General features: G+C 39.4%; 1 protein-coding gene across 1 annotated transcript in view; it reads right to left on the reverse strand.

The window, feature by feature from the left end:
* Window positions 1-24152, reverse strand: part of cblb (Cbl proto-oncogene B, E3 ubiquitin protein ligase) — a 54766-nt gene that overhangs the window by 29737 nt on the left and 877 nt on the right. Inside the window, exons 2-4 of the mRNA XM_042430834.1 lie at window positions 23473-23650; window positions 22609-22859; window positions 6426-6572 (exon numbers count right to left, since the gene is read on the reverse strand). Coding sequence (XP_042286768.1) covers window positions 6426-6572; window positions 22609-22859; window positions 23473-23640 — 566 coding nt within the window. The 5' untranslated portion in view covers window positions 23641-23650. The remainder of the gene's footprint in view (window positions 1-6425; window positions 6573-22608; window positions 22860-23472; window positions 23651-24152) is intronic.

The raw sequence follows: 24152 nt of genomic DNA on the forward strand, positions 1-24152 counted from the left end.
TTTTATATTATTACAACAATGTTTTATTATATTGTCATTCATTATAGAGTTATAGTTGTAAACAAATACATTAATAAACAAATATAAACCATTTATTGACTGTTTATATTAATGCTAAATGACTTCAAGTAAAATAAATCCATTGTGAATCTATGTAAAAGAAACAATGCGTCTTGCAGGTGAGGTCCTGATATATGAATATATATATGATATATGAATCATACATGTAGTTGACTGCTAGGTTACACAGCTCTGTTTGTGACATGACATGCAGCTCTGCAGCAAAAATAAAAATGTGTATTTGCACTGAAAGTCCACAGGGCCCACTGAAACAAGGAGTGGCAGCTCCATATGAGGACATTTCCAGAGGGTCCAAAAAAAAAAACTCTCTTAGAGAACATTTCCTCATTTCTAGTTCTAGCCTGTGTCTGAGTGCCAGGCCTTTTAATTTTACCTCTCAGCCCTGGGCAGCTGAGTGTGTGGAGACGTGTCTCAGCTGGAAGCCCTCCTGCTATTCTTCTCATATATCAACATTTATAATTTGAATACAGAGCATGGCTAACCATTTTAAAAAGCAACATACTTAAAGGGCTTGTTATTGGCTCAAATGGACATAATTTATTAGTAGCGCATTTTATGGTTTTAAAATGATTATTTATTATTTAAAATTCAGCCCCTCTCAAATTCCCAGTAATCACTTTTCTACCCTGGAACTAAACGGTTGTCAAGGCATATTTATTTTTATTCCACAGTGATGATCAACAATTTGAGCTAAATGTGAAGTCATTTTAACCTACTTTACAACATTCTGAAAATATTTTATCATAAGATATGATATTTCAAGAAAATGCTGCATCTGCCTTTTATGAAGTCAGCTGTGATATGAGCTGAAGCACAAGCTCCTAAAAGTTACAACCTGCCTCATACGGCTCACACATCATAATTAAAAATGATTATAGTATTATTGTTGTTCCAGCAAAAATACCAACTGTTATTATCAAATGTAAGGTCAGGTCCTGTTTAAGTCATCATTTTGTTAATTTTATACAATTTTATTTTGATTCTTGTGTGTGGTTTCTTGTGTTGAGATTGTTTAGCATAAGTTTGTGTCTTTTATGTATTTTTCATTACATCAAGACCAAGAGCTAAGCATCAATTTCTCTGAAACCGGAGTTGTTGCCTGGTTACCATCAGACATGGACATCGTCAGCAGTTTTAAGATATTTGTTTTTATGTAAGTTTAAGTTGATTTATTTGTGCAGCATTTTTCATACAGTAGATGTTACTCATGGTGCTGCACACATAAGAAACACATATAAAATACTTCATATGCATTGCAGCAGATTTTGGGTGTAGACTATAAGATTTAGACTATTTTTGATTTTATATATTATTTCACTTACCAAACACAACTCTAAAATAGTTTTAATATCAACTGAATCATTATTGCTCAGTGTTTCATGTGTGTTATGTTTGCATTCTTTTCTCATGTAAATGTCACATGATAGTCTCCCTCAGTAGGTAACATATTAACATATTAACATATTGACATATTAACAGCCCTACAGCGACAATTACAACAGCTTAATCTCCACCATTGCTGTCGTTTGGTGCAAAACACATTCTGGGATACTTAGCTTCGGTATCCTAAGAGGCTAGCTGATTATATTCTCTGGCCTGCTATGATGATGGTAACAATGGACAAAATTGGAAATAAGCTGGCGTTACCACAGCGGCTCCTGAGCTAGCAGCGGGAACAGCAGGAGAGGAGAGCGTCAGGTTTTAATACCAGCACACAGCGAGCGTCAGAGGAGAGAGAAATGAGCACAGTGGGGGAAAAAAGACACCACAAGGACAGCCAGATAGTAATGAGAGAGAATACAGCACACTTGAATGCTTCATGAGCTCAGAGAGTTGAGCAGAAACCCTTCTGATAGTAATCAAGGCAGAAAAAAAAAAACAAGCCAGTGCTGACGGGAACATCACTCTCTGGCTCAACGCATGGCAGACCACAACTTTAATATTCACTCGCCTGTATACATTAGCCTCCCACATGCACTGCTGTGTCTGACACCACCTTACTGGAACACACACACACCATCATGTGATTAATTATGCTGCTGTAGTTAGTATTTCATATATAAACTCAACTTCAAGACTTAGCTGAGGTTGTCCCTTACATACAATTTAAAGAGCGTAATACCACCACACACAAAGAGTTCATTGACCTGAAAGAGATCATGTGACAAAGGTAATGGAGTTAGCTCATTTATACTGACTATGCTGAATCTGGGACAATTGTGATTGAATGATTCAGCTTGACCTTTACTGGGTGGTAATTTATGGGCAGGGAAACTCTTTTTACAGAGCTCCTCTGGTAAGTTTACACAGGGTACAGGTCTCACGACGGCCCCCCTCAGACTATTGATGATGATTCCCGACCACGGGAAGCTGAGGTTTGTAACTATCTATTATAGATTGGTCTTTGGAGCGGCTGTGAACAAAGTGGAGCTGAGAGCACACATTGTCTGAGGTGGGAAGATTGTCTGAAGTCGTGCGGATTGTTCATGTTGAATTTATGCAGCCCTGCCTGGCTACAGTCAGATGTGCAGCAGTGCACAGTGACCACACTGACATGCACACAATCTGTGTGCATGTCAGGATTTGAAGCTTTTCTGTGTCACACATCATAGTAAACTGAATATTTTTGGATTTTTGGACTGTTGATCGGACAAAACAAGACATATGAAGATGGAAGTCGACCATATTTCACTGTTTTGTGATATTTTATAGACATAACAGATCAATAATGAATCAAATGATTGCATTATGGGCTCAAAATAGAGTCAGAAGTATTGTAGCTGTGTATCATCATATCTGAATATGTGAAAACAGTTTGTATGAATACATTCAAATGTGTGAAAACATTTTGATCAAATGAATTCAAATGTTTGAATGTGTAAAAATATCTGAACAAATAGAAAGTTTGAATCTGTTTCTGTGCATGTTCTTTTATCAACAAATGAAAAAGATTTGCACAAATTATTTCCAGGTTTGCCAAACTCCCTTATAGAACACATAATAGTATATAATCTGTATTAACACAGTATAATATGTTTCAGTCATTGTGGTCATTTTCAAGAAGACTGTGGTGTCATTTAAATAACCAGACAGACTGCACGCTACAGTTTACCACTGAAACCTTTCAACGGTAGTTACAAACCGTCCAAATTTGCTGCTAAAAGTGACATTTTGGACCTGAGTGAAACATAAAAGTAAATATCATTCATTTTAATTCCTACTTGCAAACAAGACAGAGCTGATCTCACACTTTGTGAGACAACTTTTAGAATGTGTGAGGAAGCCCCGACCATAGTGAAGAAGCTGGTAGGAGGCAGACTTGTTGAATGAGTCAAAACTAATTGATTCAGTCCAATGTAGCAAACAAACAAACAAACAAAAGGTGTCTCAAAAAAATGAGATGAACACAAGCAAATCAAAATGAACTAGCTCAACTCAGAATAAACTAAGGCGCATGCACACAGATACACTGTCATCCTCTGATGTCTCATCTCTCCCCTTAAACAGACCCTCCAATCTAGCAGGCACAACCATATTTATTGCAGGGGTGTCCTTTCCCTTAAACCACCTGGTAGATAACAACGCTACTTGTATCAGTCAACATTGTTCACACAACACACAACACACACCCACAGCATTAACCCCCAACCTGAGCCAAAACAAGTACAAATCATATCGATATGAAACCAAACACATGTGGAACACATGGTGGGTATGGAAAGTAACAAAGAAAATGATTAAATTATGGAATGCAGAACTAAACCAATAAACAATGACTAAACTTAACACTTGTCTGTGTTTCTGGTATGTAAACTGTAACCAAACATAACAAACCCGGAATAGTAAGTGTCTGCAGATTCATGCTAGACCTATGGCTAAAACAAACAAGCATGCTTAAATGATAAGATATATGGCATAGATGGTGTGTTCTCACCCACACTGTCACACAATGATTGTACAAAATATTATCATGATGAATAATACATGATCTGAAGCAACATGTTACTTTACAGAAGTTTTTAGCTGCTGCTGTTATCTAGAGTATGTTGAGTATGTTACACCACTTTTTTTTCTTTTCTTGTTCTCTTTCTCTCTTGTTTGCATTTCTCAGGGGTGCAAACAACAAGAATAAAGCTGACATTGATTGTGTTCCCCGTCTTCATTGTCTGCACAAAATCCATATATTTTCTCACGGACCTCGTCTACCAGCAGCTCCTCCCTGCTCTACTTTGCTTTTATTTCCATTTTAGCCAATTTTCTATCATTTCATCTTTATTTATATCTCTATTTATTTCATGTTAGTCACTGCTGGATATATTAAAGGTTTCCTACAAATTCAATTCACTTCACAAAAAATTCTAATCATGTTTTTGCAGCACACACAGCATTGAGGACCTTATTCAGAAAGAATGAACGGCTGTGCAGATGTTGGGCAAACCCTAGTCTCTGATTGGTTATTCTAGCTTTGAACATACGTGTTATTTATCATGTCTTAAAGGTTCCTCCTACACATCACTGTCAGTAGGAGTGAGTCACTTGATAAAACTTTCTTGTTCTTCACTTTTAGCAAAGAACTTTTTGCTCCAGTTGACTCTTTAGAGCATAAGAAGTAATGCACTGTGTGTTTGGTACCATACTATCATGAGAACTGACTGATTGTCACTTTAAATAAATCACTATTACAATGCCATCTGCACACACACATCAGCACATTCACCTCAATCAGCAACCTAGATAATACAGGAGTATTCCATCCATCATAGCCAGGTGTTCTATAGCTGATCTGCTTACTGTAAACACAATATGACATTTAACATGCACTAATCCATACATGTCAATGAAGATATTGATATGCTGGAAGTAAAGAGAGTGTTCATCAGAAGTGGGCTCCTTTCCCCCACACTACACCTACATGCGCTTCTTAAAATATGACACAGGTTTTGAAAGCCCTCATTTAGTGTTTTTGTGGTGTTATTTTTGTTCACTGCATTTAGCCTAACTGGCCTCATTTGGTTAGATAACAGACATGTTTAAAGGAAAAAAAAAAACTCCATGTAGTTTTTCTCTCCTGAATCCATTGAAGCAGTGCAGAAAGTATAATTCAGCTCATCCTTCATTGCATTGGACCAATCTCCTGCACCATGAAACAGTTCTTTAGAGGTGGTTTGGGGGCTAAATGCTGTAGTGGCGTTATTACTTGAAAAACCACTCAAACCTTAAAATGGCTCTTAACTTCTATTTAAAGAATAATTAGTGACTGGAAGCATCTTGAGCTTCCAGCCACAAGAAAAAGAAAAAGGGCTCTTCTGTGCTTTTATTTCATCAGTAAAATACAACTGAGGAAGCAGTTCCAACAAACAGCATTGTCACTGATCACCAGGCTGATAAAACTCACAACAGTTAGTTGCCATATGGTCTTTACAAGAAATAAAAACAGACACATGTGAATTTAGAAGTCAGTGCGAGCCTTAAATCTTGTTTAAAGATGCACTCAACAGGATACATCCATAAATAACAATGCAACAGGAAGGGGGCTTTAAACCTCTAATACAGATCTTGTAGTTTGGTCCTATTTGCCCAAAATAAAGTGTCATGCATGGTCACTAGCACCGCACACAGGAAGTGCTAAATCGAAACTTACTCAAGTCTGCCTGCCAGTTCTTCAAACCGCAATGTCATTGTCAGTCAGGGATGCTACACTGTGTTTCATGCAAAGCTGTAAATCCAAAATACTGTTTTTGGACCCATAAATCTTCACAAAACGTACAACATGCAGACAATGTAGACTGAGACTAAGTAGATGGGAGAGGTTGAGTTGGCACATGTGCACACAGGTGGAGGTCATGACCTTGTCTCAGCTGTGCATGTTAGTAAGACTGGTTAAACACAGCAGCTGCTCTCAGCTGGGTGTGGCTGTGTATGTGTGTTTGTGTATGTGTGTTTGTGTATGTGTGTGTGTTTGTGTATGTGTGTTTGTGTATGTGTGTTTGTGTGTGTATGTGTGTTTGTGTGACAGTCACTATCTTGGAGCTGCTCCAATATCTGAGCATCTGTCCCTCATGTCATTATATTGAGAAACAGCATGCACACGGGAAGACAAGTCAAGAAATTGATACTAGATGTAGAAACAGGAAATGTCCACACACACACACACACACACACACACACACACACACACACACACACACACACACACACACACACACACACACACACACACACACACTGACATCACAAAGATCTTAACAGCAGCTTCTCTTTATCATAAAATAAAATCTTAACCAAAAAGGGGAATATCAACTGAAAGTTGCACAAGAAGAAGCAAAGATGATGGGTATGCTTACTTTTCTCCAAAAAATCTCCTCCAGAAGTCAGCTGCATCAGCTTTGGTGATCCTGAACGTGTCCCCCTGGAACTGTCCTCCAGGGAAGATGGCTTTGATTTCAGCCAGCATGTGGCTGAAGATCAGAGACAGCTTGGTCAGGTTCCTCCTACAGAGAAGAGGCCAGAAAAGAGAGGAAACAGTTGGTGCACCATTATAGCCTCAAATGCTTGACAGACACCATATGGAATATATTTGACCTTCAGAATATAAAGAAAATGTATACATCCTACAAAATCTTTGTTATATCTGCTTCATTCCTAAAAAGTCCCGAAAATAAATGACAAAAAGGGCTTGAATAAAAAGTACATATCACACCTATCACATGATAAATGAAAGTGAAGATGAAAAAGTGTCCATGTAATATCACCCCGAATGTGTTGTAAATGACACATGATGTGAGGATGGTCAGGATGATAAATTCAGATCCAAGTTTCTGACATTTTTCAGCCTGTAAGAATGTTAAACTAGATGGCAAATAGAGCTCTGACTGTGTTGACCCATACTGTATGACCTTTTAAGGAGTTCTTACACCAATCCATTGATTCATATCTGTTAAATATACAAGAATATGTCACAGACATCCCATCTCATCCACCCGGCTATGACACACTCAACACCCCCATTAACCCTCTGCAACCTCCACAGCTCTGGACTCTGAAGTGACTCGCATATGGACAACAATACCTCCAGTATTCTTCTTTAATGATACACATTTAAACACATACTTGTCTTCAATCACATATTACTATTATCATTATTATTACTGTAGTAGTGGTAGTAAATGTTTTCAACACTGTATACTGTATCACAACAACATATGACAGTATTATCATTATTGGATATATATTATCATGCTATTCTTCTCTATCTCCATTATTTCATAGTACTGTACTATTATTGTATGTGTTTAATTACATATACTGCACATACATTTAATATAACACAAATGTATTTAATCCTGTATTTATTATTCATATTTATATCTACATTAGGCACACGTGGTTGTAAGTTGTATTATGGGATTTCTTTCTCACAAATATTTGCATAATTCATTTCCATAGTAATGGAAGGTAGATCATCTTCTATTTCATTCCTGATTTCATTTTTTTGTTGTATTCAAATAGTTCTGAGACAGCTGCTATGTGAAGTCTTATATCGCTGTATGTTTTCTTTTGGTGTGAAAACTCTTTTTATTTTTACTTTCTGTTTATTTTCATGCAAAAGTCCCTGTTTGTACATTCATATTGATATTAACCGCTGAAGACTTCTGTCTCTGATTAAGGACAGGACGGTACAAGTTCTCAATCACGGACTGAACGGCACAGAAATAACTGGAATTCTTGAAATGGCCTTAAAAAAACGACAGATAATTAAAAACAATGACTGTTAATTCTACACTGCTGGAACAGGATCATCTGTAAAGGAAGTACAGCTAATAAGTAACATTATACTGGCAGTGTTAGAGCCTCTATCAAACATTTCACTTCAGATGGAACGTCCCATGCAATTTAAAAATATTGATTTGCATTTAAATTGCATCAACAGAAAACAGAAGCTTGAACACTAGAGAAGGAGAGATAATTAAAACTTGAATTTTCACAACAGTGTTAATCTTTTCGCAGACTTCTCAGACTTTGAGGAGGTATTAGGAAGTGAGTTGTGAGATTAGTGCTGAAATAGCTGAGATACGGACAGTGGAGTTTAAGCTTACAGCCCAGCAGGTATATATAAATTAGCAATATTCCTAAATCCTCAGGGAGTTAGTGAAGGACACTCCAGGAGGTTTTCTTAGCTTATTCTTTGTGAAGTGCTAGTGATTCTCCTCTCTCTCTCTCTCTCTCTCTCTCCTCTGGGACGGGGATTTGTCTCCAGCTCCCTGAGAGATTAGACCGTGGGCTCGTAAACACTCCGGGGGAAACACACACACACACATACACACACACACACACCAGACAGGGTGACTTTGCTCAAGGTGTGAGTGTACGACAAAGACGGCACACTGGCTGTGGGGTGCTGATAACAAGCTTGTGTGTGTGTGTGTGTGTGTGTCTGTGTGTGCTGCACCTTGAGCACATCATTCAAACCTTTAATTCTTCTTTCAAACCTGCAGAGAACAGGCTAGGTTTTGTTCATCACACCTCTGTGATTCACTGGTGTCATAGAACAATGCCACCGAGTTTATCATTTGAAGTAAACGTGTATTGGGGGTGCGCGTCGTATCATTTCTTTCTGTTATCAATTCAAATCTAACATAAGCTTCCCATCAAAACGCAGCCTCAAACTATGATGATTACATAACATCTGCTTTGGTTGACAGAAGAAATAGATCATCAACACAAAGATCTGAAGTATTACGTCAGAAGACATGCGTCCGGAAAATCATACCAAACATTGTTTTACATTTAATATTAGAACGAGACATTGATTACCGCTGACATTGATTACCTAAATGCTTCCCCTCACTCTTACATATAACAGTCTGCAGATTTCTACTAGGTTTTTTTACACACCATTACACAGTGCTAGACACACACAGATGGCTCCCTCTTCATACTAGACGTCGATTTGACTGGTACCAATTTATTTTGAAATGCATTCATTTTAAATATCCTTTTTGTTTAAAACGATTTTTTTTGTTTCTTATACATTATTCACTGGGACGCTCTGATTGGACCGTCTGTGTGTTGTATGTAAGGAAGTTTCAGGAATAAGTTATCTGTAAATATCTGCTCTCTGTCATCATTTAGCTTATTTAAAATTGGTTTGTTCTCTTATCTTAAAACAAATTGCCCAGTAATGTTATCACTGTTCCTTTATAGATTGATCATTTTTCTTTTGACTGTGTCTATTCTAAGGTTGTAACTCCTCTGTTCTGTTACTTAGTTTTTTGTTTGTTCTGTCATTGTTGTGTTATGAATTATTGTGTTTTGTCCTGTTTTGTTCTCCACTTGTTATGTAAGTGTTTGTTTGGGACCCCCTTGAAAATGAGATAATACATCTCAAGGGGTTTATGCTGATATCATACATTTTTAGAATCAGCATTAAGCCTGAGTTCAAATGAACTGTCTGCACATAGAAAACTGAGGCAAAGCAATCAGAAAATACTGTCATACAAACAATTCTCAATGTTTTCATTTCTCTCAGTCTATTTTCACTATACTATACTACAATACTATACAACTATTTTCAAGTTGAACTTGCTGTACAGGTTGTAACAGTTTCATTTGCCTGGTAATGCAAAATATACATTTAATGCATTACAGTTATTTTAACAGCATCACAGCCAGCAGGTACACACTCATTGCCAGTTACTTTACACTCCTGCAAATGTTGCCAGTGATGATGGCAGTATACTGTCAGTATCTCTGTCTGGCAGGTTGGATGTTTTTTCTACACTTAAGTGCCAATTGATGCAGCGCAGCCACGTAAAACAACACCCACATGCAGTGTGGTGGAGTCCAACATCTTCTGCTTTGAGAACACATGATTTCACATTTATGAAAAGTTTATTATAATTAAGGTTAATGATCAGTGACTTCTGGGAAAAAAAAAACCCCCAAGCTTCAGTACTGTGTTTCATGAAAAGTGCAATTGAAAGAAATTCATTTTCCCATTTGCAGATGAATATGTGAAATAAATGTTGGATCAAACAAGAATCTAACAGCGCTCTGTTTGCTTTAGATTCACTCACTAGTAGTTCATCAGTTGTACAATGGCTGAAAGACAACATACTGTTCTGATAGCCAAACGATTAAGGCACATATCACATAACCACAGCATCCCCTGTTCACTTCTAGCCACGGAGATTTGGTGAATGTCATACCTCTCTCTCCCCTTGTTTCCTGTCTGCCTGTTCACTGTAAAAAAAAAAACTGTTGAAAACATCACTTTTAAAACACAGCTGCATGCATTTTCTGCTTCAAACCCCTCAACAAACCTGAACGCAGCCACAACACGTTTATTTGTCACGAGGGCTGTGACTCTCACTCTTTCTCAACAGTCAGTCACAGCTATCACTAATGCTTCCTCCTACACGTAAAAGCCAGAGTGAGAGTAGGCTGATATTGGATACTTGATTGATTGGATGTTTGTTGTTCCACCTTTAAAAAAAAAAAAAACTCTTTCAAGAAACAGACATGCAAAGACACATAAAGAGGAACTTACAGCCACTTGTTTGAATATCTGACAGACTTTCTACCTGTATTCTGACACAAAGTGATGCAAGCGACAGCTGTCAAAAGGCTATGAACAACATAGGAAACCAGAATGTGCTTACTCCCCAGATAAACTTGTGTCTTCAGTATACATTGAACTGCTGACTCATGCTGATGGCAGTTTTATACATCTAGATGGCAGTTACAAAGTGAGACGGGCATGATTTATTTATGTCTTCTCCTATGATAGCAGACTACCATCAATCTTAATGCTGTTTGGGTCAAATTATTAATGACATAGCAGATGCTGTGTACTTTCTGTCTTCGACCACACACACACAGGTTTTGCATGTGGTGTACACCACATAGCTGACAGTGATATGACTCAATCAGCAATCGTGACTGAGAGAAGTATAGGCTATTTAGAAAATACATCGCTTCACACTCCTTCAACTCCTCATACTAGACTGACTGAGATGTCAAATAATCCATTCATTGCACTTGCAGAGTAGAGACTAGAGTAAAATAAAGAGGGGGACAGCAGGTTAAAGTGGGATAAGTGAGAATCACTGTCCTGTACCTTGGTGGTAGCATACACTTCAGTACATACACTCCAGTTTGTGTGTGTGTGTGTGTGTGTGTGTGTGTGTGTGTGTGAGTGAGTGTGTTTGCCTGCACTGACAAAGCCAAGCCCGTCTCAGTAATTTCATGCTCTTCCAGTCACCATTAGGCCTCTAATCAACCGAGGACCAGCCAAAAACTCTCCATTGGGATGCAGAGGGAGAGGCTGCAGATGCTTACATAATGGTTGTGATTTGAACTCAATTTGGAGCCGTGTGGTGGAGGAGTGCTCTGCTCTGAAACACCCCCAAACAAACACTAAACGCACCGTGCATTCTCAGCTGTAGGATGCATTCAAAGAGATTTTTTTTTGCTATATTTTTTCTTTCCATCATGAGACTGCACTTCTCACTGACAATGAGTCAGATTCCTTTTTTTTCTAGAATGTCATTTGACACCATGTGCAGGCAGATAGTGTGTTTAAAGTCCTCTGCAGTAACGTAGTTTACTGTTCCTCATGTGTCCTTGCCATGCCCTGTGCCATTAGAGCGGTTGTGTAATCTGCCTGGTCTGACGAGCGCCTGAGGAAAGCCAGCCCATTCATTAGGCCTAATGTACTCAGAGAGTGTGGAGCAGGGTGGGCAGAAACTGTTGGCTGACTAACACATAGTTGTTGCAGACATACTTTGATGTGCTGGTAAATCCTACTCGGCTCTAAATGAAACCAAAACCTTCGACAAAAAAAGTAAACTTTCAGCCTCCGTTGAAATTAAAGAAACACTTTTATAACGACGTCCTGGCAGCAGCCTACACGCTGTCACACTGTTGTTGTGGTGACACCTGCACTACTGCAGCTAAACCACCCACTATCTATATTCCAACTGGTTTCCTGTCACCTGAACAATGTTCCTCTAGCTCAGTGTGACACCGAACATTTCCCTCCAAAACAGTTGGGCCACTATGAGAGAAGAGAAGAGGTCTCAAAATAATGTTCATTTATATAAAGAAATACTAGAATGTTTCCTGGAAGAGAAAGATGTCAGTCTCAAGATCGCTTCATTCACTAGTATTTGTCTCATTTTGAGAAGCAGTAAGGACTTTTTTTCCACATGTATAGAGACAGTTAAATCAAAAACTGCAACGTTTCTCTCACACAGATGACAAAATGTAGTCAAAGGGGGGGACAATGACAAAGAGGGGGGGGATTAAAACCATACACCTGCCTGACATTCAGCTGCTGTCTGGGATTTGAGATAGCTATGATGATGAGGCCTGGAGGTTAAAGGTCAAAGCTGGGGGGGGGATGAGGACAGGGGCAGGGGGTAAAGGTACCCTTAGTACAAGGTTTAAGCTGCATGCTTTGATCCAATAGGCCAGGAGGGGCCAGCCATGTTTTTCTCTGTGTGTGTTTGTGTTTGGGTGTGTTGGTGCAGCTGACAGCAGAGATATGAAGAGAGCAGAGTGGCCATGCGGGACTGTAATGGTCTCACAAAGGGACTATCAGACAGATGAGATGTCTATCACATCTCCTACATGCTGCTACTGCTGCCACACTGAATAAGCTAAAGGCTGGGCTGCAGGCTGGCGGGGAACAAACAGCTGCGACGAGGGTGAGGAGGAGGAGTATACGGGGTGAGGAGGAGAGGTCGAGGGAGGGAACGCACTGCAGGTCAAAGCAGAGAGACGGGTGATGAATGGAAACCGGGGGGAGAGGGGCACTCAGTAAGCTGAGTCGCTCATTTAATTGTTTCAAAAGATTGTTATTAGCATCAATTATTCAGGCACATCATTTGTCACAGAAAAGAGCTACAGAACACTGTTCATCAAGACAGAGAGAGACAGAAGAGGGAAAAGAGTTCTTTATTTGAAACTTAGAGGAAAACAGCTGAGGCCCTCAATCAAGAGCGGATGAAAAGCCAGAACGGTGAGGAAACGGGAGGAAAACACAAAAGCAGAAGAGTTTGTGTTCATGAAGGTTTCCTTTCTTAGCTTATCCGTCCTGACTCAGAAGCTTCGACTGTGTAATGGATGGATGGAGGAGGAGATCACAGAATCTCCTCCCTCTGTCTGGAAATAGAGACATACAGTAGGAAACATACACTTGTTGTTAAGATGCCAGCTGATAGAAAACAGCATGAATGTTTTTTCTGCCTTTATGACTTGATATTATTTACATAACAGCATGTGTATGGTTCTATATGTCAAACCTTTATCACATTATTTTGCAGACACGTCCTGGGACACACACAGAGAGCTAAACCGAAACATAAGTCACTGTATATGCAAAGCATTTCCTTTCATTACAGGTTGGCCAATGTTGCTGAGTCCCTTTTTTGAATACAGGAAATTTAAAAATCAAACTGTCTGTAAATATTAAGATCAGTTAGAGCTAGTGTGTACATTAGACTAACTTCTTACATCGGTGGCTGGGCTGCACCTAACTGTTTCATCAGGCACATCATTTAGGTGCAGCCAAAAATTCTGAGTGTGCCTTTTGGGGCTGCAATAATACATTGGAAGTGGTTTCTTTTCTTTACCTTCTTTGTCCCATACACATTGGTCATTTCTTAGTACATTATGTCAATGACTGTAAACAGGAATAAAGGTGCAGATAAATGTTTTTTTTCTTTATTTAAATCACAGCACACTCAACAAGAAATCGCCTCAATTGTTTAAAAAATAAACTTAAAAAGTGCTCAAATAAATACATCAAACTCCAATATAGGCATGTATTTTCTTATGTGATAGGCTCTGGCTCTGGCTCAGAGTCAATGAGGCCATCTCCCCCCAGAAGGAAAGGGGACAGGGGAGAGCTCCGCTGATGAGGTCTGCTCAATAGTTCTCTTCATTTTGAATTATGTTTTAAGGTTGTGATGTCACTCACGATTTCTCTTGTTCACGTGCAAGGAATGTGGGAGGAGTACAGGGTGCGGTCTCACACGTACACACACGTACACACACACATGCACAGCACATGTACTATGTGTAGCCTACAAAATAATCCCACTATAGCCAACAAAATAATCTACAGAAAATATGTTTAGAATATTTGTTCAAAGGCAAACGTCTGCACACCTAGTTCATGTTTGTTAAAATATATTTTTATACTTTTTTTTTTTTTAAAATCAGACCTGCTAAATTCCATGAAAACGTTTAGTTGCACTTGTCAGATTTTTGGTTGCATGGTCGCACTCTGGAGCCCTGATTAGGATGTTGACTCTAATTATGGTTGCTCAAAAGGGTTAACTTTGACCAGCCGTCCATCCTTTTCTATACCTGCAGGGTCTAAAGCCTATATCCCAGCATGCATCAGACAAGATGTGGGGAACACTCTGAACAGGTCCCCAGTCTGCCACAGAGCTACATACATAGAGACAAGCGCTTACAGGAAGTTGAAGTTTCCAGTTCACCTAACCTCATGTGGAGAGTGTGCATCTCCACACACACACACAAAGGTCACAGCCAGTCAAGATTCAAAAGATGTTTCAAAATGATCTGTGAAGATTAATCACTCTAACTCTACTGCATGATATCTGTGTGTGGGTGTGAGTGAGAGCTGATTACGGTTGCATTTGTAATCCTTCATTAGGTCACAGCAGGTGAAGTAAATGTCATGAGTGACTTTGTGAAATGTTGAGTTTTATGTTCACTGGATCATGGAGCGAATACTCCTCCGCGTCCATTCCGTACTATGTGTATCAGCAGATTGAGACCAAACCTTAGTCAGAGCACAGTGAGTAAGCCTACCAATGACCCTTACCACACACACACACACACACACACACACACACCCCTCCCCCGTGCTATGAGCCTCTTGGTTCCTGACTGAAGCTCTCTGGCTTCCTCCTCTGGTGCTCCACTTCCTCCCCAGATGGTTCTACTTTCTGGAAGCTTACAAGCCTTCCATGGGAACGTGTGACATCATCACCTCAAAGCACGACTGCTCGCCGTGACGCGCCAACAAGAGAGGACCTGTTCCAGATCAGTCTGTAGAATTGATAGCGCAGTGCATTCCACATGAAAAATGATGAGATGAAAGAACTACTCATAAACTATTGAATACAAATATGCCTACTACTAGCTGTTATTCATACAGGGAATATTAAATCTTTTTTTTAGTCTCATTTTACACTATAGGAATGATGCTGCAAATGGATCCTGAATTGAAACACTGTGAAATGTGGAGAGATTATTCACCAGGAAACACTTCCTGTCCTTTCAGCTCAGTAATTCAACCACATCACTTCCATTCATCCGCCTACAGCCTGCACTGGAAACATGAATCAGGCATTCATTCATTTACCATAGAAGTCATTGTGGACTAATTACACTTTCCTTGCAGGTACTTTGGAAACACATAAATTCCCAAAAATCCCTGCAAACAGTACAATTTACTTTCAATATAAACTCTCTAAAAATGGATCATCAATTATCTACATGAGGTAGACTGATTGTCACTATGGTTACAGTGTGATATGATGATAACTTGATATGTCAAAAAATAAAGCTAGTGAAATCTTTTTATTCTATTGTAAAAAAAAGTAGACGTCAAGTCTGGCTGCCAGTATTACATGTAACACGTCTGACTTCACAGGTTTCTGCAGATAGGAAACCAACCATCAGACAGACAATTACGCTAAGTCTTCCTAACCAAAACCCACAACAGAAGGAACTCAACCTGTAATGGAGCTGATTATCATTAAAACATGTTTTATATGAAACATTTATTCAAACTTTAATGTAAGATCCTGATCTCAACTCTTCAGATTTCGGGAACATTACAAAGTCTGTGCCTGAAGCAAGCTTCGGCTAGTTGTTAGTCATAGATGCTAGAACTTAATTAACAGTCTTTTTCATTCAGTGTTAAAAACAACTCTTATCTCAACTCTTATCATCAAAACATATTTTACTCTATGAACTGTAAAAGCTTGCAAACTTTCAAGACTTCTATTTAACTCAAAAGCACATTGGTGATGATTTTCTAAAAGTTTTCTGATAAATAATTCCACATGATGACTTTGATTGATTGAAAACACTCAAAAAACAGCGTCTACGACACAGTGTCTCAACTTCTAATCAGGAAGATTTGAAGGCAAGTCGCCATTTAAAACGAATCCCCTCTAAATTAAAACATGATAAACTGGCAATTAGACTAAGCACTGAGCTGCACCGTACCTCGCTACTTCCAGAGTCAGCCAATCACAAATTAGCTTGAAAAAGTTGATATTCACTCTCCTCTAGTTCTGTATGAGGCTCATTTCCCTGCAAAATATAATTCCTGTAAGTGATGGAGTCATCTAGAAAGCCTGCAGTAGAAATACGCTGCTGCCAAAAGACCTTTTCTGCATTTATTCTGCTGTTAGAGAGTCATCATCATTACTGTTGGCCATGACGAAAAAGTTAGAAAATACACAGCGTGCTCCTCCAACATGTCTGCACCATGACTCAGGGGTTATTCACAATCAGACGGGGGCGGGTGAGTAGATGGATTGAAGAGGGAAGGAGGTCAGATTGTCTTTTATCTGCAACGCTCTGCTTCCTGGCAAAAGAAGTGGACTTTTAATCCAGCTGATTTAGAGACAATCACTTTAGGAAGCTGCTAAAGCCATGCTTGTCAGGCCGGCTGTAAAACGCTCTGCTGTGCAAATCACTTCAGATATGGCTATATGGTGGCAGGGCATTATAGAGTTCGCAGCACGGCCACACATGCTAAAAATGTATACAGTCACGCTGCTGTTAATGTGCGCTAGATAAGTGTCCAGGAAATGGGATATGTTATATATCTATATATATATCTATATATATATCACTGTATTTTAATCGTCTTCACAGCCAGTAATATATTTTACAAAACTATAACAAAGAGCAACATTAAAGGCACTGTTTATGACAGTACAGCAACATTTGACTTACTGTACGTAGAGCACGCTTGCACATTACCAAATGAGCACTTCAGTGGAGGGTCTGTAATTATGTAATTACTCTACTTGAAGCTAATTGATTTACTGTAAAAGTCTCTTTTCATGGGATCACCACGGAGACAAAAAAAAAAAAGAAAGCAAGTTGACCCGACCTCCAGTAAAAGATGCCTAAAGCCAAGGCAGAGCTCGTTTAAAGAGCAACTTCATGTTTTACAGCTCAACCTTGGCAAATGACATCTCATGCAGTGAATTGATCCTTTGCAGCAGTGAGTTATGAAAGCCACAGCTGTTGTGTTTGTCAATGTCATTTTATGCTGCGGTTGCAGGTCTCTCTACTGAGAAGAGTTTTCATTTCAGAAAGGAAGAATCGGGCTAAATTAAGACATTTATCAGCCTGTTTCGACCCTTAACTGCCAACGTGCGTGACAGATTGAGCACATGTGTATCTCATCTCAAGTGAGGAAGTGACAAGTTTTCCTACATTCAACAAAAACTGATCTTCTACACTGATCCCTCTTGACTAATGCACAGAGTTCAGTCACTGCCAAGGTGTGATGGTGCCAAAGGTTTGTTTTAGAAAATCAAGAGTTTATTAAAAAAGGATCTTGGAAAAAAATGTCAAGGAAACTAATTTGTCTAATTAAATAAAAGCGCCTGCAGGGGCTCTCTGGCTTTTTGATTCAAAAGGGGCTACAAATGACAAATTGCTCTTCAGACTTAAGTGGCAAATATAACTTCAGGGTCAAAGACAATTAACCTAAAGAGACACAAGCATTTAAAGTAGAAACAGAAAGTTCCTGTGTAATCTTTTACAAGAACAGCTGTTTGCAATTTTCTTCCATCCTTTAATTTCCTAATTAATATTCCTATCACATCCACATCTCGCTCAGCATGTGGTGAGGAAAGATCCAGCGGGATGGGGATCAGGTGGTCAGATGTGGAGATGGGGGACAAAGAAGACAGGGTAACAAGACTGGGTGGGAGGAGGGGTGGGGGGGGGCACATGGACATCAGATGGCTTCAGATGGGGTGCAGCCCAGGAGAAGTGTTTGGGGGTGATCACAGCAGTTAATCAAGCGTATGAAACAGACTTGTGCTAGACAGGCTGCCACAAAAGACACAGCAGGCCACATATGGGTTAGCCATGTCCCTGGAGACAGATGTCATACCAGATGTGAGATCATTTCACTGTTTCCTCAAAGAGAATTTGCTCCTTTCATGCGTCTTTGTCAGAGGATATCGTGTGTTGTGTAAAACATTTGCACACTCTCACGCTGATAAAAAAGGATGGTCGAGTTTCTTCACATCATCTCGCTTTAGAACAGGAACTTCCCTTGATGAAGCTCTGATGACTATGTTTACCATAACACATAACTAACAGTTTCATACAGGACAATGGTTATTTATTTGTTGTACTGATGTGCACTTCCATTTCTACCATTTCCACTGTGAACACACCCGTTATTTCTTTCATTACTTAGTGAGGGTCTCTAATCAGACATTCTCACACAGTTAGAGAGAGTGTCTTCAGTAAATAGTATTCACTATTTGAGTACATTTGAGTATGAAAACCTATATTTACATAACAACATATCATGTGGAAGGATAGGGCTGTTTCAAACTGCGACTATATGTAAGCACAAGTACAAGCCTGGGCAGGGTAATGTGACATGTTTTGGCCGAGGATTATTTAAAAAATCCAAATCTGTGTTTTATGTGGGCTTTGGTTGCCTAGAGATTAGATTTCTATGAAAGGTAGCAGAGAGAAATGGAATTCATTGTGATTACAGAGTCACTGTTGCATTGCCAGTAGCGTACGTGAGAGAACTGAGGGAGTGAAAACACTATTACATTTTTTATTGTTGTTTGTTGTCAGGCGTACCGCAGCTATGACAAGTAAATTATACTGTGACTGAAACACATCGAATAATGACTGTGGTTCTTAAACGAGATGGAGGTAACAGGCATTACTTTTTTTTATGTAAAATGAATTTCATAAAGAAGCATAAAGACAAATGTCACCTCTTTTTCAGAAAGGTATGCAATCATTAACATTCAGAGCAGAGCAGCAGCCCTGGAGCTGGTCAGGATTCAGAGTTTTGACATTTCCAGTGGGAGGAAGCTTGCAGACAACTGGGTTTAAAAAAAGGAGATCTCTGATTGAAGAATGGTCTCCCTGTTCACTAGGACACCCAGCTGCCTCCAAAATTAGCCGCACCACAGCCTTAGATAGAAGTGGTAACAATGTCTGCAAGCGCGTGTCAAAGCGGTTCTCACTCTGTCTCTCTTTTTAAAAGACGATGCTCGCGGTGTCGAGTAACACCTGCTCACCCTGATGTAATTAAAGTAAATGTAATAAAGTAAATAACACTAGTCAATAATGAAATCAAATCTTGGAACTGTCATACAATATTGTTTTTGCCGGTAATGCAATAATGTGTCCGTGTAATGCATCACCTGGTTGCTGCCCTGAGTTTGTAACTTTTCTAAATGAAAAGAAAGTGTCAGTGAAGTTCATTTTACACTACTGTTTTTGAGTAAGTGTTGGGGGGCTAACAGCTACGCTACGCTGTCCTTCTCTCACTGCTCAAAGAGAATTCAGTCCATCTATCAGGAAGGCTGGCACATCCTGCATGACTCTACACATCTAATGCAAGCATCAAAGTTTATCTTAAAAGTAGGGGACATGATGCCTACTTGTACTAATAAAGCCATTTCAACCTTTTTCCTCTTTTAGTGGAAGTACAGTAGCAATGTGTAGCGTTCACTGTAAACATTGTTTTCATCGTGACAGATTAAGCCGACACAAGCAGAGTCTGCTGGGAACTCCGTGGTGAAGACGCAATTACTGACTAAGAAATGAGAAAGAAGTCAAGTTTGAGAAACAGAGAGAATTAAGAGAGGAGATGAGACAGATAGATCAAAAACTCTGCTGGTTTGACTTCAGAGCTCAACTAGAGAGGAAATATATGAACAGGATGTAAAGTGCATGGGGATTTTCCCTCTGCTGTGCACATGGCAATCAGAGAGAGTACAGGAGAATCACTGGAGCCTTTCACAGCCTTAATTATCTTTAGCTCCTCTCTTGTAGAAATGTTTCATGCATGGGAATGCTCAAATGTAATGAAATTCACTTTCTTAGTTCTTTCTTCTTTTTGGACACATGAAAAAAAGTCTGCATGTAAAACATAAAGTGATTTATTGTGAGACGGTCCAATTTTTTGCTGTTGTGGAGGCACTGTTTTTGCTTTTACTATCATCCAGTATAATTTTACTACTTAGCAGTTCACATTCATCCTGACTCATTCTCCTTACATCCGCTGCTCCAGTCAATACTAAGTGATCATAATGCATTTAGGTCATTGTTAAAGAGGAAATTGTTGTGGTAATCCAAAACAAACAGTTGGAAAAAAAAAAACAGTTTTATATTTTGGTTTACTTAACAGTGGCAAACTTCCTGTCAGCAACTTCACTATCACAGTGCTACAGTGATGTATCATCTGTGCATGAACACAGTTTTTAATATAATGCATTGTATGAGAGAGCACACAGTAAAAGCATGGACAGCAGCACTGGCTGCTATACACGGAAAACCAAAAATGACTGCAACATTTATTTTCTGCTGATTATGCCCCTGCTTTCTCTTCTTCCTCCAACTCTCCTCTCTTTCACTTCTCCATCTTCACCTCCCACTCTCTCTATAATCTGAGTCAATCAGGCTCATGTCTAACATACCACAATCACAGTGGGCTGATGTAAGAAAAGGTGACATGCCAGCCGCTTACAGGCCACCGACCAAAATCTCTCCTTGATATGTCGCAGCTTGTGAAGTGGACAGTGAGGAGGACAGGAAGTGTTGGGTGTCCTTCCTGGAACCCTCACTGTCACCATCATCATCACTGTCATCACATTATCTCTCATGTCCCATTTCAAGGTATTTTTATATTTATTGTAATGGTGAAGTGGCTGACGTCAAACAAGACAGTCCACTTCTAATTCAAGATCATTTTGGAGTAAATTAAAGGATAATTATGGAGATTTTCAAACCAACAATGAACTGATCTACTAACAAGTATTGTATGTTCATCCAAAGCCTGATATATCTTATTCCTAGTCCAAAAACTATTCAAAACTAAAAATGCTAGTTCATTGTGCTACATATTACAACCTCTTGACTTTGTGCCACATTGTAAATTTCTCAAAGAGCTTTAGTTGAAAGTCAAGAGGTTGTGATAAGTAGCACAACAAGCTAGCAAAGCTGTAAACAGAACCGTGTTCCAGCACATGCTCAGTGGCGTCTGCCTTACACAGAACTACTCTCCAGAGACTGAACTGTGATGATGTTACTCGTCTTTGGAGACCTTTCTAAACAAACTAACATGGCCATAATGATCATGACATCACCCAATGCAGCGGTGTGGCTCATTGATGTATTTTTAATAGTTTTTGAACGACGGAGGTCTACAGCACAGAGAAATGAGATATATCAGGCTTTGGATGCACACACATGACTTAATTATTGTTGCTTTGTCTCTGCACATGAGATATGTTGACAATAAGAAAAATATAGAAAATGGCCAGCCTTATCCCTTAAGCACAATTATGTCCAAAACAACAATATTTTGTCAAGATTTTTGATTAATTTGAAGATTAGTGACTTAATTGAGATGTAGTGAGCTCTAGAACAAAAAGCAGTTTTTCTTTTTGACATCATGTTCATGAAAACTACTTTTTAATATCACCAGGCATGACATTTATAGTTCTAAAATTCAGTGTGGCAGATATGAGTAAATTGTGGATTGAACTGATGCAATGGGAGGTTGTTTCACTTTTTCTGTGAGATGACACACATCTGAAGTACAAAGATGAGCTACATCTCATACTGAAATGAAACACACACACAAACACTGATTTTCCATCAGCAATGTATCAAAATAAAAACGCTGACGAAAACTCCAGATTCAAGTGCAAATACTAGGAAAGTTTTGACTGTCATTCCATGTCTTGTCTCTGTGACCATGGCTGTCAGTGAGTAACAAAATGAGCGCAGTGACGCCAGACACAACTCACATCCTGTCTCTTACATGATTCTAATAGGACAGCTGTACAGAGGGCATCCTGCAGCATCTACTGTATGCTTCTAACCCACATACATTTGCACACAGCCTTGGATCTGGGTGACCTGAACAGAGTATACCCTCAGGACAGCTGCCTACCACTAAGAAGATTCTTCATGTTTAAACAATCAACAAAACTAGAATGTATTAAACTACCTCCAGATTGTCCATTTTGTCTACGTTGCCCAATGTGCCTGGGAGACCTCACAGAATTATCATTGCTTCGAAGGTGGTTTTCTACTCAAAGGTCAAGGCAGGTCAAGATAATTACCCTCCGTACACCATGAGTCACACACAGTCTCACACAGTCACTGCCCCTTGTCATTCCAAAAGCCTCCAAGAAGTAAAAAAGTAAAAGAAAAAAAGAGGGATGAAGATAATTCTCTTACCTGTCCTGTGACTGTTCCTCATACATCCTCTCCTTTCCCTCTTTGAAGAGCCGGATGGCTCGTTTGGATTTCTTCATAAGGCTATCGATGTAGATTTTAAAGTACTCATTCTCACTGAGCTGTGTGAGTCTCTGGTTCTCCTCGTATTTGCCCAGTATAAGCCGCAGGTGCTGGTAGGCATCAGGTAAGATATCCAGGATGTACGGCGGACTGTTTTTCAGCTGGAGTCTGGGATTTTGGCAGAGGCGGACCTGAGGCAAAGAAATCCATTAATGAATACTTGCTGGATGCTTGAAGATTTAATTGTGTTTACTGCATTATAGAAAGTGAGCCAGTATTTGACACAACAACTAAGCAGGATCAGATCAGGACGCTGATTTGCTGAGTTTTGATTTGACTTCTTGAAACAAAGCCACGCTGGCCATCAAAAACATTGGATGTTTGGAAACTGGGGTCAAAGGCAAACTCTAAGATGAGTGAATGCAAAGACTATAATGCAAATTACTCTCTTACTTTTATTGCAGAGACACATCTCCATCTGGCTGTATACAGCCAACTCACTAGTGATGCTGTCAGTATCTTTATACAGTATCTGGTTTAATGAATCAGTCTTCTCCTGTTCTTGGACACATCATCAGTGATGTATCATATACTTTGACAAACATGTACTAGACAAGATGTGTAACATTAGGATGTATCAAACAACTGCTTGAATTAATCTAAAACACCATCTGAAAATATGAGCCGGGAACAAATGTGCACCCCATTAGCATTAGCCCCACCTCTCCATGTGCATCTACAACAAAGACTGTGTCTGCTGCCATCTGGCATGCAGGCCCGATGGGTTTATCACTCTTAACTTACAACTTTGTCCATGAGCTTCCAGGTTTTCTCCACAGTCCGCCGGTCAGCAGCAGCTTGTTTCGGTGGTCCCACTGCATCCTGGATGGCATCAATGATGCCTAAAATCCGACCTTTACTTCGGTTTGGTCCACGTCCGCCAGGGTTTCGGCCACTGAGAGCAGTTGCCATTTCCTATACACTGAGACAACAAAAGGAATTATTACAGTCAGTTTTTAACACATTAGCAGCTAATAAAAAGCAGTTACCCCATATGGAAAATAATACATTTCTGATCGTATGCATAAACACGCTGTAAGTCAGCATTTTAACCTCACTCACTGTTACAGTAAACTGAAGGTTTTTTCAGTTAGTAAAATAATCACTTACAGTTATCCTATGGCTTGTTGTATGATGTTATGTTACCTTATTGTCGGTTGTTTTGCTTTTAAGAGAGAACTCCTCAACTTTCAAGTGAAACTAAAACGAGCCTCACCTCTCTGGTTCGTTAGTTCTGAGGAACTGTTACGACAGCTCAAATGCTTATGTCATTACCATTGCTTTTCCCATAAGTACTGTGCAACAGATACCTGAAAGGCCTATTTGTGTTTGACTGATGCTTGTGAAAGGGACTATTTCAGAGGTCTCCACAATGACCAGTCCCAGTGTCATTTTATTTACTAGAGGTCTACATGATGAGAGAA

The sequence above is a fragment of the Thunnus maccoyii genome, chromosome 13, assembly GCF_910596095.1.
Source record: "Thunnus maccoyii chromosome 13, fThuMac1.1, whole genome shotgun sequence".
NCBI lineage: Eukaryota > Metazoa > Chordata > Actinopteri > Scombriformes > Scombridae > Thunnus > Thunnus maccoyii.